Source organism: Gopherus evgoodei, chromosome 7, assembly GCF_007399415.2.
Source record: "Gopherus evgoodei ecotype Sinaloan lineage chromosome 7, rGopEvg1_v1.p, whole genome shotgun sequence".
Taxonomy (NCBI): Eukaryota; Metazoa; Chordata; order Testudines; family Testudinidae; genus Gopherus; species Gopherus evgoodei.
In genome coordinates, this window is record NC_044328.1 from 19,883,822 (window position 1) to 19,903,596 (window position 19,775).

The following is a 19,775-nucleotide window of genomic DNA, read 5'->3' on the forward strand; positions in this document are numbered from 1 at the left end:
GCGGCACCACCAGCAGGGATTCGGTCGACTCCGGACCCCGGAGGTCCGTTGAGTCCGGTCCCTCCTAGCTCCCCTATAAGATCTGGGGTTGAGCTGTTGGTCCCTTTGACGCCAGAGACATTCACTTGGGCGCGGGACATAATTGCTCTCACGGAGCCTACCCAGCCTCAACCCCCGGTACTCCAGTGTGGGTCATATCTAGAGGCAAGCCTGCGACAATGCGAGCGCCGTCTCCGGACTCGCCCAGCCGGCACCGATCCCCTTCGAGGTCCCGGCACCGTGGACGTTCTCGCTCCAGGTGCCGCTCGCAGTCCCGGCACCGCTCCCCTCGGCGGTACCGGTTGCACTCGTGGCGCCGGTCATCTTCCAGACAGTCTCGCTACTCTCGGCACCGGTCTGGATCGAGTCACCGCTACCGGCACCGAGACTCCAGGAGCCGTTCCTGTCAGCGGTCAGCACCCCGGTCGACCTCCCGGCACCGAGCTGGTGGCAGGTCCCGGTCGACCTCCCGGCACCACGCCGGCGGCAGGTCGCGATCGACCTCCCAGCACCGCGCTGGTGGCAGGTCCCGGTCCTGATCCCGGCACCGGTACGATTCCTGGTACTGGTCCCCGGCACCGAGAAAATCGTTGACGTCGAGACCGAGGGAGCCCTACCAGCCACATTCGGCCCCACCATGGCCCTCCCGGCAGCCGTCTGTCTCATCACAGACAGACAGCATGTACGCCGTAAACGACAGACCAGCGGCCCTCTTCCATGACCCTCCTCTGCAGGATCAGGGACTGCAGCAGTGGGGTTTCTGGGTGCCCTGGGCCTACCATCAAGCACAGGGCCCTCAGCACATTCCACCTCAACCTGTGGCATCTGAGGGCAGGGCTCCGGCGGCCTAGTTGTCTCTCCCTCCCCCCTGTCCGGCGGGGGAAGACCGATCCAACCAGCAGGACCCTGAGCTCCCTCCAGAATCAGAGGCGCTGGTACAGACGGAGCCCCCCGTGCACCTGCTCCTACTGGGGGTCTCCTCGTCGTCCTCCCCCGATGAGGCAGTGGCGGGAACGTCATCCTCCAGTCCTCCCCCTCTCGACCTCAGGGTGCACCAGGACCTCCTCAGGCGTGTAGCGCAAAACTTGAACTTGCAGGCTGAGGAGGTTTCGGAAATCGAAGATCCTGCGCTGAGCATTCTCTCAGCGGATGCTCCCACCAGAGTCACCCTTCCCTTTATCAGGACTATTCAAGCCAATGCTAATACCATCTGGCAATCACCGGCCTCCATCCCTCCTGATGCACGCGGGGTGGAGCGCAAGTATATGGCACCCTCCAAAGGATATGAGTACCTGCATGTCCACCCAACCCCGTGCTCCCTCGTCATGCAGTCTGTGAATGAGAGGGAGCGCCACGGGCAGCAGGCCCCAGCACCGAAGTCCAAGGAGGCGAGGCGTATTGACCTGCTAGACCGGAAGGTCTACTCAGCGGGCATCCTCCAACTCAGGGTCTCTAACCAACAGGCCCTCCTTAGCCGCTATGCCTATAACTCCTGGGTGGCGGCGGATAAGTTCAAGGAGTTGTTGCCTCAGGATGCGCCTCAAGAATTCACGGCAATTCTTGATGAAGGCAAGAAGGTCGCAAGAACTTCATTGCAGGCATCCTTGGACGTGGCAGATTCGGCCGCCAGAACTCTGGCTTCAGGGGTTACAATGCGCCACATCTCCTGGCTACAGGTTTCTGGCCTTCCTCCGGAGCTCCAACACACCATCCAGGACCTCCCGTTTGAAGGTCAGGGCCTGTTTCCAGAGAAGACGGACCCCAGCTGAAAAGCCTGAAAGACAATAGGGTCATCATGCGCTCTCTAGGGATGCACATGCCCGGGATGCAGCGCAGACCCTTCCGGCCGCAACAGCAACAGCAGCGCTGGCCGTATCCCCAGTACCGCCAGCGGCAGGACTTTAGTAGACGCCGAAGCAGGAATGGCCGGCGCAGACAATCGGGCAACCAAGGGGAGCAGAATCAGGGCTCCTCTAACGCCCCACCTGGCCCAAAACCTTCGTTTTGAAGGTGCGCCTGAGGACACTGTACCAGTTTCCCCCATGGATCCGTCCCCCCCCATTTTCCAATCGCCTTTTGTTCTTCCTCCCGGCGTGGACCCAAATAACTTCCGACCATTGGGTCTTACGCACTGTGCAAACGGGATACCGTCTGCAATTTATTTCACACCCTCCCTCCCGCCCCCCACCCTCGTCCCTCTTCAGGGACCCCTCTCACGAGCAATTCCTCCTTCAGGAGGTGCGGACACTCCTCCACAAAGGAGCCGTAGAGGCAGTTCCGGAGAACGAGAAGGGCAAGGGGGTTTATTCCCGCTACTTTCTGATCCCCAAGGCCAAGGGAGGCCTCAGACCTATCCTTGACCTGCGGGAACTCAAGAAACATATGGTGAAGTTGAAATTCCGCATGGTATCCCTGGGGACCCTTATCCCATCTCTGGATCCTGGAGACTGATACGTCGCCCTCGACATGCAGGACGCTTATTTTCATATAGCCATTTTTCCCCAACACAGATGCTTCCTTCGGTTCGTGGTTGACCACCACCATTATCAATTTGCGGTCCTCCCGTTTCGCCTCTCCACGGCCCCGAGGGTATTCACAAAATGCATGGCGGTCGTCGTCGCATACCTTCGGCGCAGTCGCATACACGTATTACCATACCTCGACGACTGGCTGATTCGAGGCACGTCAGAGTCGCAGGTCCGCAACCACGTCCGCAAGATCAGCAGACTCTTTGGAGCTTTGGGCCTCATTATCAATGTGGACAAGTCCACTCTGCTCCCCACGCAGAGGATAGAGTTCATCGGGGCCATTCTGGACTCCACCTTGGCCAGGGCCGTTCTGCCTCTGCCAGGTTCCAGTCGCTGTCGGCCATCATTCGGCGCCTACAGACGGCCCCCTTGACCTCTATAAGGACGTGCCTAACTCTCTTAGGCCACATGGTGGCCTGCACCTTTGTTACGGGTTATGCGCGGCTTCGCATGAGGCCTCTCCAGTCTTGGCTTATCACACAATAGCGTCTGGCCAGGCATCGGCTGGACGCAGTTATCACCATCCCCCAGGAGGTATTGGATTCCCTCCGGTGGTGGCTAGACCAGTCCGTAGTGTGTGCAGGGCTCCCGTTTCATCCGCCCCTACCCTCGGTATCCCTAACAATGGATGCCTCAGACCTGGGCTGGGGGGCCCACCTCGGAACCCTGAGGACGCAGGGCCAGTGGTCCCCTCAGGAAGTGGCCCTCTACATCAACATACGGGAGTTGAGAGCAGTCCGTCTTGCTTGCCAAGCATTCTCCCATCTGCTTCAAGGTCGCTGTGTCTTGGTATTCACCGACAACACGACGACCGTGTACTATATCAACAAGCAGGGTGGCACGAGATCCTCTCCTCTATGTCAGGAGGCGATGCGGCTCTGGGACTTTTGTATAGCCCACTCCATTCATCTCATGGCTTCCTTTCTCCCCGGAGTATGGAACACGCTGGCAGACCGTCTGAGCAGATCCTTCCTTTCGCACGAATGGTCCCTTCGCCCGGACGTCGCCCTCTCACTCTTCCAGAGGTGGGGTTGTCCCTGGCTGGACCTCTTTGCGTCCAGAGGGAACAGGAAATGCCAGATGTTCTGCTCTTTTCAAGGGCGGGAACCAGGGTTGGTAGCGGATGCCTTCCTTATCCCGTGGACGACGCACCTGCTCTATGCGTTCCCTCTGTTCCCGCTGGTCCACAAGGTCCTTCTGAAGGTGCGCAGGGACAGGACCCGCCTGATTATGATAGCTCTAGCGTGGCCCAGGCAGCATTGGTATCCGATGTTGCTGGACCTGTCTCTGGCCGACCAAGTCCCCCTGCCCCTTTACCTGGACCTGATCACCCAGGACCATGGCATGCTCCATCACCCGGATCTCCAGTCTCTACACCTCACGGCCTGGCTCCTGAGTGGCTGACTAGGTCGGAACTACGGTGCTCTACCCCTGTACGTCAGGTACTACTGGGAAGCAGGAAACCTTCCTCTAGAGCGACATACTTGGCCAAGTGGAAGCGTTTCTCCTGTTGGTGCACGGAGAGGGGTTCCCTCCCTATGGAGGTTTCTATCGCCAGTATTCTCGATTACATCTGGTCCCTCAAGCAGCAGGGCCTGGCGATATCGTCCCTTCGAGTTGACCTGGCGGCTATCTCCACTTTTCATCCGGGAGGAGATGGCCATTCGGTTTTCTCTCACCCTACGGTGACTAGATTCCTGAAAGGTCTAGAACGCCTCTACCCCCAGGTTCGACCCTCTGCCCCTACCTGGGATCTTAACCTGGTTCTGACTCGGCTCATGGGCCCTCCATTTGAGCCGTTAGCGACTTGCTCCCTGCTCTATCTCTCCTGGAAGACTGCTTTCCTGGTGGCCATCACCTCAGCCAGACGGGTGTCAGAACTCTGGGCTCTCACAGTAGATCCCCCGTATACGGTCTTCCATAAAGACAAGGTGCAGCTGAGGCCTCACCCTGCCTTTCTCCCCAAGGTTATCTCAGCCTTTCATGTCAACCAGGAGATCTTTCTCCCCGTCTTTTTCCCAAAGCCCCATTCGTCCTGCAGGGAGCAACAACTCCACTCGCTTGATGTCCGTTGGGCACTAGCGTTTTATGTGGAGAGGACCAAACCGTTCCGCAAATCCCCCCAGCTCTTCGTAGCAGTAGCGGACCGAATCAAAGGGCTTCCCATTTCCTCACAGAGGATATCCTCATGGATAACGTCCTGTATCAGGACCTGTTATGACTTGGCTCACACCCCTACAGGCCATGTGACTGCGCACTCCACCAGGGCACAAGCATCATCGATGGCTTTCCTCGCCCGCGTGCCCATCCAGGAGATCTGTGGAGCGGCGACCTGGTCCTTCGTCCACACCTTCGCTTCCCATTACGCCCTGGTCCAGCAGTCCAGAGATGACGCGGCCTTCGGCTCTGCAGGGCTTCATGCCGCGGCTTCTCACTCCGACCCCACCGCCTAGGTAAGGCTTGGGATTCACCTAACTGGAATGGATATGAGCAATCACTCGAAGAAGAAAATACGGTTACTCAGCTTTGTAACTGTTGTTCTTTGAGATGTGTTGCTCATATCCATTCCACACCCGCCCTCCTTCCCCGCTGTCGGAGTAGCCGGCAAGAAGGAACTGAGGAGCGGGTGGGCCGGCACGGGTATATATAGAGCACCATGGCGGTGCCACTCTAGGGGGCGACCTGCCGGCCCACTGGAGTTGCTAGGGTAAAAGTTTTCCGACGAATGTGCACGTGCGGCGTGCACAAACCTAACTGGAATGGATATGAGCGACACATCTCGAAGAACAACAGTTACAAAGGTGAGTAACTGTCTTTTTGCACAGGTTAAAATTTTTTTTTCCAGTTGTTTCACTGCAGAGCTCTGGTGGCTCCATGACTTGGTGGGGGGATTTGGAATTTAGCGGAAGGGATGTGCATTTTGTCATTCCTGTGAAAATTCACCATAGGTCTCTTATGCTTCTTTTCTCTTCCTGCAGGAACACCAGGATCTACTCCACCCCAGCCCTGGTACACAACAACTCGTAAGTGCTAGCTCATTCTGCTTTCATTAAAATGTTTCTCTCTGATAGGGTTCTGTGCTAGAAATGTTTTGAAATCTAGCCTATAGTTTTATAGAAGAATTGCCACCTGAACTGAAAGGAGAGGAAGGACAAGTTGAATAGTAATACAAAGGGCAAATTTCAAAGGTGGTACAGGCAATAAATGTTTCTCAGTACATTGTTGAACTGTAGAGGTCCATCACACACCCCTATTCTTGCATTTTATGCCCCCGGAACACTGAGGTGAGGAGATTAAATACAGTTTTCTTCAATCCATCCAACTCTCACTTGCCTCTGTTCCATCACTCCTTCCTTAGTAGAGAACAAGATCGTCACGTTTAGATTGCCTGCTAGCCTTTCTGCCAAGCATCTAAATAGGTCATTCCCCAGGAGACAGTCTATGGGACTGTCCTCATTCAGGATGGCTCTCTCATAACTGTGGTTGTTCTGGGGATGCTGGTGTCATCTGTTCAGGTAAATACCAAGAGTTTGCAGGTGTCTTGCAAAAAAAATCTTCCAACTGTTTCACTGAAGAGCTTCATTGCCTTGATGATTTGATGTGGGGATTTGCGAAGGCAATTTGCATTTTGCCATTCCTGTGAAAATTCGCCATAGTGCTCTAGTTGTGCCTCTCTTATCTTCCTGGAGGAACACTGGAATACACTGCATCATGGCCCTGGCACACAACAACTCTTAAGTGCTAGCTCATTCTTGCTTCACTAAGATCTTTCTCTCTTATGGGATTTCTTTGGGTCATTGAGATCCCAAAAATCATCACACATTGTCCCCCAAGAACTACACCTCTAGATAAGCCTGTTTAGTTGATGATATTAAATAATAAGAAAGGAAAGATTCCTTCCAGCAGATTCTGAGGCACCACTTTGCATATCTTTAGCTCTGTAATAATGTTTAGTCCAGATCATCACCCAATTTGAATTGGTGTCACTGATGCAAGTCAAGGTATCTACACTGTTTTACACGAGCAGAGGATCTGGCTCTGCGAGGTTCCCTGACCGTTTGGGACTGTGACATTGCACTCCACATGATTTTATGAAAATATTCTAATGAGTGTGAATATAATGTAACTGGAATAAGCTTCATACAAAAGGTCTCTTGTAAGGTATCATTACAAAGCTTATAATCTACTGAGTGTAGATTGCTATTTCTATGAATGTTTCATTTTTATATCTGAAAATAGAACTATGAAATATAACTCTGAAGTCCTCTTGTAATTATGCAAATCCTGGGCCATTAATGGTGGTTTAGAATCTTGATGGCTCCCATCAACCAGGACAATTGACAGTAGATGGCTCTGTTTGCTTGCAAGCCTTCCTGTGAGTCAGGAAATGTTCTGAAACTCTGTCCTATGATTTTATAGTAGAATTGCCACATGAACTGAAATGAAAAGGACAGATTGAATAGCAATATGTAGGGCAAATTTCAAAAGTGATAGAGGCAATAAATGTGTCTTTGTACATTTGTTGAACTGTACAGGACCATTACACACCCCCTGCTCTTGCATATTGGTCCCTCAGAACACTGAGCTGTAGAGAGTAAAGATAGTTTTCTTCAATCCATCCAATTCTCTCTTGCTTCTGTTCCATCACTCCCTCCCTAGAAGAGAACAAGATCTTCACATTTAGATTTCCCTACTAGCTTCTCTGGCCAGAACCTAAATAGGCCATTCCCCTGGAGACATTAAGGGGCTTTTTCTGATTAATATATGGTCCTTCAACTTACTTTGAAAGGAACTATCTAGCATGATAAGGAAAGCAAAAGAGAAAACATAGGGGTAATAACTGTGAGCAACATGAGCTTAAGACGAACACATTGTGGGAGAAAAAAGAGATTGCTTTTTTTAATTTATAGAGTGAATGAAAGAAGGCAGTAGAGATACTATATCTGTACTCCGGTAAGACACATGGTGCACTGTTTTAAAAATATTCTTTAGAAGTATTAGTCTGATTTGACTTGAGCAAGCTCAGTATTTGTGAGTTCTCTAATTGTCTCCTTGTCTTACTGCAGCAAGCACTCCAGTGAGAACCACGCCCAGGGGTAAGTGCTGTCTCGCCTTTGTTTTATTAAAATTTATTTTTTGTACTGTGGGATTCGACATCACACTGATCCAGATGTGTGACCTGATCCGTACATGTAATCCACAAAAGTGGTCCAATGCGGTGCTATATGTGGGTCAGATTGACCCCGGTTGTCACAGAGTTACCAAGAAGGAAAGAATTAACTAATGTGCTGATAATAATGTCCTTGAATCTCTTTAGGGTTGGCATTGAGACTGGTCAATTCATTTAGCAGATGTGAAGGTCGTGTTGAAGTCTATTACGCAGGATCCTGGGGGACAGTGTGTGATGATTCTTGGGATCTCAATGACGCAAATGTTGTGTGCCGGCAGCTTGGATGTGGATATGGTGTTGCAGCAAAGACCAATGCCTATTATGGTCAAGGCTCAGGAAAAATTGTTCTGGATGACGTGAATTGCAGAGGATGGGAATACAGTCTATGGGACTGTCCTCATTCAGGATGGCTCTCTCATAACTGTGGTCATTCTGAAGATGCTGGTGTCATCTGTTCAGGTAAATACCAAAAGTTTGCAAGTGTCTTGCAGGTAAATGACCATGCTTTCCACATAAATCCAAGCTAATACCAGAGTCTTTTTTTTTTTTTCATTTTGAATCATTAGCAATTTCAAGCTCCAAGACACTAATAACTGAAATTATAACTTCTCATATTTCACCCTAACAGCTGCTGGATATAGAACATCTCCAACAATAGGTAGCTCATCACTTACATGTCATCCATATTACATAAAATGTAATATGCTGAAATGCACATATACAGGATCACCACTGAAATTTATTACAGGCAGAGCTGGTAGACCCTCTTATTGTTGAGGTAGCTTAACGGTCTCCATGATAAGATCCAAATTTTTGTTGCTTATTACTTTGCCAAACTTCAACCATTAAGGCTCAAATCCATTTGTCCCAGAGATTGGGAAGTTTCAGCTAAAACACTTCAGCTGCTTGAAAACTAAGACTAGGAAGAGCTGTTTTGCACAGGTTAAAAAAATTCTTCCAGTTGTTTCACTGCAGAGCTCTGGTGGCTCCATGACTTGGTGGGGGGATTTGGAATTTAGCGGAAGGGATGTGCATTTTGTCATTCCTGTGAAAATTCACCATAGGTCTCTTATGCTTCTTTTCTCTTCCTGCAGGAACACCAGGATCTACTCCACCCCGGCCCTGGTACACAACAACTCGTAAGTGCTAGCTCATTCTGCTTTCATTAAAATGTTTCTCTCTGATAGGGTTCTGTGCTAGAAATGTTTTGAAATCTAGCCTATAGTTTTATAGAAGAATTGCCACCTGAACTGAAAGGAGAGGAAGGACAAGTTGAATAGTAACACACCCATCCATCACACACCGCTACTCTTGCATTTTATGCTCCCGGAACACTGAGGTGTGGAAAGTAGATACAGTTTTCTTCAATCCATCCAACTCTCTCTTGCCTCTGTTCCATCACTCCTTCCCTAGTATAGAACAAGATCATCATGTTTAGATTGCCTGCTAGCCTTTCTGCCAAGCATCTAAATAGGTCATTCCCCAGGAGACAGTCTATGGGACTGTGGCCTCATTCAGGACGGCTCTCTCATAACTGTGGTTATTCTGGGGATGCTGGTGTCATCTGTTCAGGTAAATACCAAGAGTTTGCAGGTGTCTTGCAAAAAAAATTCTTCCAACTGTTTCACTGAAGAGCTTCATTGCCTTGATGATTTGATGTGGGGATTTGCGAAGGCAATTTGCATTTTGCCACCATTCCTGTGAAAATTCACCATAGGGATCTAGTTGTGCTTCTCTTATCTTCCTGCAGGAACACCGGGATATACTCCACCATGGCCCTGGTACACAACCGCTGGTGAGTGCTAACTCATTCTGGCTTCCCTAAGATGTTTCTCTTTTATGGGATTCTGTGCTAGAAATGGTTTAGCTTATGGTTTCATCGTGAAGCTGCCCCATGATCTGAAATGAGAGCAAGGATAAATTGAAAAGCAATTCAAAGGCCCAAATTTCAAACCTGATTCAGGCAATAAAGGTTTCTCGGTATTGTTCTTGAATTGCTCTCTGGTGTTCTGCCATTCTCCAATATGCTGTCACAATCCTGTGCTCACCCTGTGGTTCTGGGGAAGAGAGGAGAACTGTGTATATCTGCCCTCAGTCTCAGTTCGCAGCTGTTGGCATATGGTGGGATTACGTTGCTAAATTACATGAATGCAGAGTGGGGAATAGAAACCAGATATTTTGAGTCCCAGTGCCCATGGCATTTCTCTTAGATCATGCTTCCTTCATTTTTCCTGTCTTTACAGTATTTGCTCTTCTCTCAACAGACTATGACTGGAAAACAAGAATTTTGGTTTGGAAAATAATTCTGAGGCTTTAACATTTGTTTTCGTTCTGCATCAGAACAGAAATGAAACCCTGGTTGTTGTTTTTTTGTATTAAAAAAAGAACACAAGATATATTTGTAGGTCCCTCATCAAGATAACGACCTTTCTAGCTCTTCTTCTTTTTGTATGTGTTCATCAGAGACAAAATTGAGGAGGAATGTATAACCCTTATGTCACTTCAAGCGCTGCATTAAGTAAAAATGGTTACATTCCAAAAGTTGACTGTAGACGCTATTTTCATTCAGGCTGTAATTTTTGTTCCCAGTGTACCAGGTGCTTCTTCAAAATTTGACTTCCAACCTTAATTCATAACATAACATGACATTATCGGAGAGAAAAAAAAAGAAAAATCTTTCTTCCCTAAACATTTTCTTTGGCCCATATTTTCTGTCTTCAGCTATATACATTTAGTGCCTAATCATGAGAGGTCCTGAGTATTAAATGAGACTGTGGGTGGGATCAACAACTCTTGGGATCAGATGCTGATCATAGAGCACCTTTTATAAAGACCATGATGGGAGGCTTTCCTTTAACTTCAGTAGCTTTTGGCTCTGACTGATAAATCATATACAAATATATACAAAAGTATATATAAATGACTCGTATTTTTTTTTACATTTTTTTCTGCAGAAAAATATATTTGTGGTGGTGTCCTTCAGTATTCATCTGGGACATTTCAAAGTCCGTTCTATCCTGGGAATTATCCAAACAATGCAGATTGTGTGTGGGAAATAGAAGCAGTGAGCAATTACCGTATAACACTTTTATTTAGAGATATCTCGTAAGTAAAGCACTAATTTTCTGGGCAATTCATGGGTTCAAAGTCATGGACTTTTAAAACTAGTACCCTCTCCATTTGAAAGACATTTCTCAACAGGCTTTAACAATTCTAAGTGACAGGTAAACCTAAAATGAAAAGTGGCATGAATGGAATAGTATTTGTTGTTACTTGTTGAGTCCTAACAAAGTGGTTGGTACCATACAAGATACAAAATGAAGACAATCTCTGCCATGAACACCTTGCAGTCTGAAGGGCTTAATCTGAGATTCATGTGTTGCTTTGTGATGAATACTTAAATAGAAGTTTACAAAATAGTTTACAAAATGTTCATGTTTATTCTCCAGGACAGAAGGTGGTAGATGCCAGCATGATTATATTGAGATATATGATGGGCCACTGTATACCTCTCCTTTACTGGGGAAAATTTGTTATGGTTCCTATCTCTCATATACATCATCCTCAAACTTGATGACAGTTCGATTTCACAGTGACTCAAGTATAACAAACAGAGGGTTTCGTGCTGACTATTATATCATTCCAGCAGATCAGAATACTGGTAAGTTCATGTTTAATACAGAACTTTGCTTTTCATCAGATAAGCCTATTTATTGATTTTATTGATAAATAACTGTTGATTAATGTTCAACCACCTCAGTGTAGTACCACTGACTGTCATCTTTCACCCTGTGTGATTACTGACCTATTACTTTCAGACAATAGTTTGATTTTGTTTAAATATAAAACTGTTTGCTATTATCAAATTATTTTTGGACATTTTCTCTTATATTCAGCCTAAATTTACTTTTTCACCATCTCATCTCATTACTCTTACTTATGGCCCCTTGTACTACCTAACTGCTCATTCTCTTTGGGTCTGATCCTAATCCTGATGCAGGCAAAACTCTCATCGCAATCACCCCAGTTCATACAACATGAGTCAATCTCATGTCCTCCGCCCAATTCATTAGTTGTTATTTATCTGAGCTCAATGCCTGTTTAGCACTTTACTGATGCATGTTTAGTATTAGAATTATTTATATTGGGAATCATTCCCTGCACTTTCTTTCCCAGTTTTTGATGCTCTTCCATGAGTCCCCTGCAATTTGTCCACATCTTCAGCTACAGAGGTGCCCACAAGTGAACTTGAACAACTTCCACAAACATTCAAAGCCTGATCCCAGTCCTCATTCAGGGAAAACTCCTATTCTTTTGAGTGTGCATTTTGCCCAAGAAAAGACTATACAGGATTCAGTCCCCAGTTAAGGACTATCACTTTGATGCTCTTTGATGTGAATCAGCCTCTGAACACGTATCCCCAAACCCCGTAAGGCTTATATAAGGTCATACATGCAAGCCCCTGATTCCGCAGCCCTTACTAATATTGAATAGCACATAACTGGTTAGTTCCATTGGCTGATCAGGATAATTCATGATTGCAAAATTGCTGTTGATCAACACGCTAATTTCACTTTACTGTTTGTCTTCACCTCCCCTTGTGTTTAGATCATTCTGTCTCAGAAATACTGAAAGTCTTTAGTTCCTTTCCTTAATAAAGGCTCTGGTAGTATTGTCCTTAATTTTACTCAAGGAAAATTCCAAGCAACTTCAAGTGGATTTTCTCTTTACGCCAGAATTTGTTCTACTATGGTAACCGTGTTTCATATGATTCTTAACACTAATGGGAGACTCTGATCACAAGGAGAGAATAATTTGCAGATTTTCGTAGTGATAGTTACCCACAGTCTAAACCACAGCTCCCTGGTGCATAATTTGATAGTTAAGACATAAGAGAAGTGAAATCATGTGATTTGTCTTATGAACACCCTCCCTCTCTCCCAATATACACGCAGAGTAGATAGCAGCATGTGTGTTGGTTGAATATTTAATTATTACTGTATGCCTGAACACACTAATAATATGTTTTATCCCCCTATCAGTTCTTCTGTGCTTGCCTGAATATATGCATGCAGTTGTTAAGAGAGCCTATCTCCTCTCACAAGGCTACACTGCAGAGAATGTCAGCTTGAATGACCCTTATTGTAAACCAAAGATTACAACAAATGATATTATATTCAACATCCCATACAATGGCTGTGGCACAAGACGAGAGGTATGAAGTTGAATATTTAGCACCTGTGTAAATAAGTCTGTACAAACTGCAGAATTTATTTTGAAAAGGGTCATGAACAGAAACCTGCTGTGATTAACAGGAGTTACAAGTGAACCAACGACTGCAAGTTCAGATTCAGATTCACTGAACACTACCATCTATTCTTCCTTTGCCTGAAGAAACTCCTCACTTATTCTCCATAAGGTCAAGCTACAATATTATGAGAGAGAGAGAGAGAGAGGGTATGTGAACAACCTCAACCCATGTTCACATACCCTCCCTCTCCCATAATATTGTAACTTGACCTTAGGGGAGAGGGAGGGTAATGTTCGTGAATAATCAAAATACTTGGTACTTACATAGGCCCCTGTTCAGCAAGATACTTACACACATCTAATTTAAAGCATTCACTTCAATAGGACTTCTCATGTGCTTTAAGTTAAACACGTTTAAGTATAGTACTGAATCAGGACCTTTGTGCATTTCATGTTCTGCCTTTGTATTAATGTTAACTAACTTGGCTGTATCTGGGTTCAGTGAAAATATTTTTTCACATCTCAATGTAATCACTGTACCATGCAGCCAACAATTTTGTTTAAAATGTGTTGTGAATAGAAATGACCCAAGTCACATTTCTTTTCAAAATACTTCCAATGGAAGCAATGCTTTTAAAATGTGTGTTGTTCTATGGGTTTATCAAAAGTTTAGTGACATAATGGTAATTGTGGCAAAAATATGACTACATTAGATAATTCTGTACTTCCTGGGTCAAACAGGGAAACAGCAATACTATCATGTATTCCAACTTGATCAAAGCAACCTCTTCTGGTTACATAATCAAAAGGGAAAAAGATCTTCACTTGCATGTCAACTGCAAAATGCTCCAAAACACATGGAAAGAAATCATGTATGTTGCTCAGGATGTGGCTGAGGATGTTACTGAGGTCAATGAAACTCAGTATGGCAGATACAATGTGACCATTTCATTTTACGAATCACCATCCTTCTCACGGCCAGTGTATGACTCTCCATACTACGTTAGATTGAACCAGAATTTATTCCTTCAAGCTTCAATTCACAGCTCTGACCCAAATCTGGTGTTGTTTTTGGACACATGCGTTGCATCACCTGATCCCCGTAGTGTTACAACCACAACCTATGACATTATCAGGAATGGGTAAGGACTTTCTGAGCAATGATTAACAATGGATTTGTACATGCTCTTCTGTATCTGTTTTGTTTATGGAATAATTTGAATAGGGACAATGTGAATTGATTTCAGTTCCCTATGCCACTAAACTGTTTAAAAATCTTTTTTGGCCAGTCCTGGTATGAAATGAGAAATAACAATAGAAATGATGTTTAGACCATGCAGTCATGCAAGATTCCACTCAAGCATGTTACATAGTTACTGCTTGTGATGTAAGCAGATTTCATCTCAAACTCCACTGAGGTCAATGAATTTTCACCTGCCTACATCAAGATCGAATTCAGCCGCAAATAGTTTGTCTATAGAATTCAACTGTTTATTTTCAAAATATTCTGATTCTTTTTAATTATTCATTCTTGTTTTGGTCTTGTATTTTGTACTATACTGGAAATGTTATTTCAAATGACTAATTCAATGCTTGATTCAAATGACAGAAGTTTAATGTTTGCTATAATTCCTGCTTTCCTATATGTCACTCAAATGGCCTAGAATTGTTCATGTTACTTGGCTTAAACCATTTTTTGTGGCAAAGTTAGATAAATGAATTATAGAAAACAAATTAGATTCTTAGATCTGGCAAGAAAAAAAAGGCACTGGTCTCATCCATTATGGCATTTCCTTTGCTTTACCTGCCAGCATTTCAGTAGACTTCTCCATTATCACTAGATTCTACATCTTTCTGGGTATGAAAGGACAAATCTTTTAGGAGTAGGTCCCATTGTCAATAAATTTCTGACTCATTCACTTACTGGTGAAATTCTAATTGTATATAAATAATGGGGAATAAATAATGAAACTTCAAAATAATTCAGCCAGGTAGTAAGAGTAGCAGGATATACAGAAGTTAAGTTTTAAGGAAGTCACCTACATGATTGTTTAAAAATTCCTATCTATTGTATAAGATAAAAATTAAATATTCAGACCAGTCCTTTTAAGAAACGATATAATAAAATCTTTCAGTGCAGAGAAAGTCAAATACTCTAAACCTAATAATATTTATTTAAATGAAAACCCAACAGGAAATAAACTTACCATATCTAAATCCAACCACCTCTTAACTTTCTATAGGTGACACAAATATTGGCATGAATATAACAGAAACACATATTGTACAGTATAAACTGAGATTATTATAAAAATAGTTTAATACCTTGAGATCTTTATTATGAGAGTGAGATCATTAATATTTGTATGCAATGCGTTGACCATATGACAACTCTGCACCTTATTTTGAGATAATATCAGCATGTTAACAGATAAATTGAGTTCCTTTTCATGGTGGTTAAATTGAATCAGAATGCACTGGCATGGAACTTTGGCATGAGTCAATGCTGACAGGAAAGTGAAGCTTACTAGAATTTTGTTCTGTGAAGCACTTGCGCAGCTGACTTGCTAGAGATTGGGTTCATTGGAAATGTTGACTTTCTTGCTTCTTGCATCCAAAGCAGAAATCAGAGGAGTGGGAGTGAGTTGGATAAGATGGAACAGAATGGAAGAAGGAATTTATCATCATTATTGTTCATATCTAGTAGCACCTAGAACCCAATCAGACATCAGGGCCCCATTGTGTAAGGAGCTGTATAACCATTTAGTAAAGAGACAGATCCTGCCCTTCAGAGTAGAGCTGGTAAAAAAAAAATTGTGATTAAATCTTTTCCTGTTTAAAATTAAAAAAATCAAAAAAAAACCCAGCTCTTCATCAAAGCTGAAAAGTTTCTTGGAGATGTATCAGTTCTAACAGAACTGTCATTGGGAAGGGCTTTTCAGGTGAGACAAAGAGAGAGACCTATGCCAACTGGTTAGGGTGCTTGCCTGGGCTGTAGGAGACTGAGGGTCAAGTCCCTGCTCTGCTGGGGGGACTCTGCAGAGCAGGGACTTGACCCTGGGTCTCCCCTCTCCTGTGTAACAGCCTTGGCTATTCTGGGTTGACTCTCTCTCACATTTGGTTTCTCATTTTTCTTCTGCATTGGAACAAAAACAAATTTCAAAATTGTCTGTGAAATGGAATTGTTGTTTTCTGGCCCCCTCCTTAAGAGCTTAAATCGTGGTTACATTTTCCTCTGAACAGTAACAAATAACACCCTTTGCATCAGCTTCTCCATAGGGATCATACGCATTACAACCTGGAGATATAAATAAGCAGCTCTGGGCCCTTTCCATAGATTAGGACACCTCTAGGTGACTCCTTTGCAACTTGCCAGTCCTAGGCCCTGATCCTATAAAGATTTATGCACAAGCTTAACTTTAAGCATGCAAGTTCAGTAAAACTACTCACACTCTTAGGTATGTACATAAATACCTTGCTGAATTAGGGAAAATGATATTGTATGTTTTGCTTTCAGACAAGTCACTGCCACTATTTTACCCTCTTTCATTTTCTTGCATCTGACAGTCTTCCATACTCTTTCATTTTCTTCTTCCCTTTGTGTTGTTAATGCAGTGTTAATTTTTTTTAAATCTTTGCACATATGAAATGCTTGAGGTCAGTGATTTATTTTTGTGTGTACACATGAAGATTAATTGTATTTATTTGTTTGTTTTAGATGTGCTAGAGATCCTACCTACGGTACATACTATTCACCCTACAGCTCCACCGTACGCTTCAAATTTAATGCCTTCAAGTTTGTTAACCAATATTCATCAGTTTACCTGCAGTTTAAAATGGTGGTGTGCAGGGTATATGATTATTCTTCCCGATGCTACCAGGGCTGCATACCTAGGTCCAAAAGAGATACAAGCTCTTACCAAGAAAAAGTGGATGTTGTTGTTGGGCCAATTGAGCTTTGGAAAGAAGGCATTGAGAACAGGAATGCTGGTAAATGCAAATAACCTTCTCTTGTATTTAGTATAAAGGTTCTGTAAATCACTTTTAATTTCATTGCACAAAATCTTTGCATGTCAGTTTACTTCCGATTTCTAGCACTGCTGCATACTTTTACCAGGTTATCATTAGCTCCATTAAAAACACCAGGGACTTGTTTATTGACTAATAGCATCTACGTTAGTTCCTTATTTAACACATTTCAAATCCATCATTTTAATCTGCACATCTCCAAAATGCTAAATGAATCAATTATTCAGGAAGAAAGATGAGATGCAGTCCATCTTCTTCTTATAGCTTCATTGATTTAATTATCCACAAACTATTGAAGAACTGTGGTTGTCATGTCTCACCTTGAGTATCTCCAGTAAAGAGAAACCTCAACCTTCCTTGAAAAATGATTCCATTCCTTAGCTCTTGTGCTAGTCATGATGTTTTCTTAATATTGAACCTAAAACATCCCTGCTGGGGGTTCAGTTCATGAAATAGTCTTTACTAATATAAAGATGGATTGATGTATCTAGAATGTCTTGTATAAAATAGAGTGAAATTGATTTATTTCTTGACCTGATCGAGAATGTAAATTTTTAAATTCAAGTCCTGGTATTTTTGGCAATAACTAGAACAGAGAACAAAATGTAACAAACTCTGTTTCTCAACTCACAGAGCTGGACTATTCTGAACATCAGGAAGACGTGGATTCCCGTGGTTCACTTACCACCACTGCCGGTCATTCCCATGTTCCATTTATTGTTACGGCTGTGGTGCTTGCAGCTGTTGTTTTCACTCTTCTTGGGTTTCTTTTGAAAAGTAAACTGAAGAGACCGATTCCATATGAGATAATGTGAGACGCTAAAGACACCAGCATCTGGCAGACAATGATATCTCAGGGCTTTTAAGTAATTATTCCGTTTCTAGCCTTTGCACTTAATAATTTTTATGTGATAATTTGCGCTTCAAAGAGAAAATATGACAAACTTACTGTAATGAGGCTACACGTCGAGTTCTGGTAAATTCAGGCTAGATATGGGCCTGAGGTTAAAACCCCACATCCAAATAACAAGGAAAGCTAGGAAGAGTTTGAATCCAGATCCCAATTCTGTAACCAGCTGCCATTTCCAGTAATGGACTGAACCCAAGCCCAGTATTTGACCTACCAGCTCCCTCTTCTCAATCTAGAACCAGACTTTGCACCTCAGGATCTCTAATTAGGTCTCTAATTTAGATAGACCAAAAATACTGTCTAGTTTTCCTGATATTCTGCAGTGAGATTCAACAGAGCAACTCTTGTAATATAATGAATGTGTATGCAGGAAGAATGGTCCAGAGGTTAGAGCACTAACCTGGGTTGTGAGTTACTGTTTCACCATAAACAACTTGTGTGACCCTGGGTCAGTCACTTAATCTCTCTGGGCCTGAGTTCCCCAACTGTAAAATGAGGATAACTGCATTTCCCTATCACACAGGAGTGTTGTAAGGATAGATACAATTAAGATAATCAGATATTACCATGAAGGGAGATATAGAAGTACCTAAGATCGATAGTACTTTGATATGACAACTTTATACTTAAAAATCTGTTATTGGTTTTTATGTTTTATGCATACCTAGCATATCTTTTTATGCATACCTGGCACATTTCAGTCACTGCTGGTCATCAAGATATTTGGATGTGAGTGCAGTTTTTCTCCTTCATAATCCTCCTTTCACTTTCTTTCAAAACCAGCGTATCTAACACCTCAAATATTCTGATATGGAAATTGTGGTGAAGAGATGAGGGTAAAATCTACATGTGACAACACCAAATGATACAAGGTGGTTATATAGAAGAAAGTATTTTTATTTAGTACTCAGCCATGCCTGGAAAAGAAATGCAGAAAACATACATCCAATTACATATGGAATTGCTAAAACACCCTATTTCAGATTATCTTGAACGTTGCTCTTTAAGGTTTAATTTCTCTTTGAGACAAATGTAATAGATTGTGCTAATTTGTAAAATGGGATGATTTCCAGTCTAAATGAATTTCATATGTAAACATAGCAATTTACAATCAGAAGTGGAAGTGTTTACAAAGCAATATTTCTACTGGTGTACTTGCAAATAAAATGTCTATGCATCTGAGTTCTGAACTAATGCTTTGTGATATGAAGAATATGATCTGTCATAAAGAAACTTTGCTGGACATCAATTTGTGCTTTTGTTTTTTCCATTTCCAAAACAGGGATGGTAAAATCAATAAGTACATTTAAACAGGCTTTTATAAGGAAATGAGATATTTCTGTTTTTATCCAGTATAAAAAATTATGGAGAATCGGGGTTTAAGAAGTCAGCTATTTGAATGGGTTGGGTCACTGATGTTTGAATCAAACATTTTCTGTATTCTAAACCAGAAACTAAATGTCAAGATTGCAGTGGGGAACAGCTGGGACTGCAAAGCAGCAAATTGCAGCTCCCTGATCCTGAGGCTCACTCTATGCTAGCAGATGATGGTTCCTAAAGAGCCATCCATGGGTTAAGGATCACTGGAGCTCTGGCTGTGCCCACTGCCAAGGAATATCAGGATTGGAAGGGACTTCAGGAGGTCATCTAGTCCAACCCCCTGCTGAAAGCAGGACCAATCCCCAGACAGATTTTTACCCCAGTTCCCTAAATGGCCCCCTCAAGGGCTGAATAAAGAACCCTGGGTTTAGTAAGCCAATGATCAAACCACTAAGCTATCCCTCCCCCCTAGCTCAATGTCACCAAAGGCAGGAGTTGCAAGGACAGTAGCATAGCAGCTGGTTATACC

The 19,775-nt window shown here is 43.8% G+C and overlaps 1 protein-coding gene across 4 annotated transcripts in view; it reads left to right on the forward strand.

Annotated features, from left to right (window-relative positions):
* The window catches only part of DMBT1 (deleted in malignant brain tumors 1), a 40,660-nt gene extending 21,552 nt beyond the window's left edge, over positions 1 to 19,108 (forward strand). For 2 of the 4 annotated variants that reach the window (XM_030569867.1, XM_030569868.1), the window contains 8 exons: positions 8,832 to 8,876; positions 9,488 to 9,532; positions 10,692 to 10,842; positions 11,187 to 11,398; positions 12,780 to 12,952; positions 13,729 to 14,129; positions 16,706 to 16,977; positions 17,650 to 19,108. In XM_030569867.1, coding sequence (XP_030425727.1) covers positions 8,832 to 8,876; positions 9,488 to 9,532; positions 10,692 to 10,842; positions 11,187 to 11,398; positions 12,780 to 12,952; positions 13,729 to 14,129; positions 16,706 to 16,977; positions 17,650 to 17,831 — 1,481 coding nt within the window. In that variant the 3' untranslated portion in view covers positions 17,832 to 19,108. Of the gene's footprint in view, positions 1 to 7,633; positions 7,664 to 7,884; positions 8,197 to 8,365; positions 8,396 to 8,831; positions 8,877 to 9,487; positions 9,533 to 10,691; positions 10,843 to 11,186; positions 11,399 to 12,779; positions 12,953 to 13,728; positions 14,130 to 16,705; positions 16,978 to 17,649 lie in introns of all 4 variants that reach the window. The other 2 variants (XM_030569865.1, XM_030569866.1) reach the window with 2 other exon arrangements.
* Positions 19,109 to 19,775: the final 667 nt, after the last annotated feature.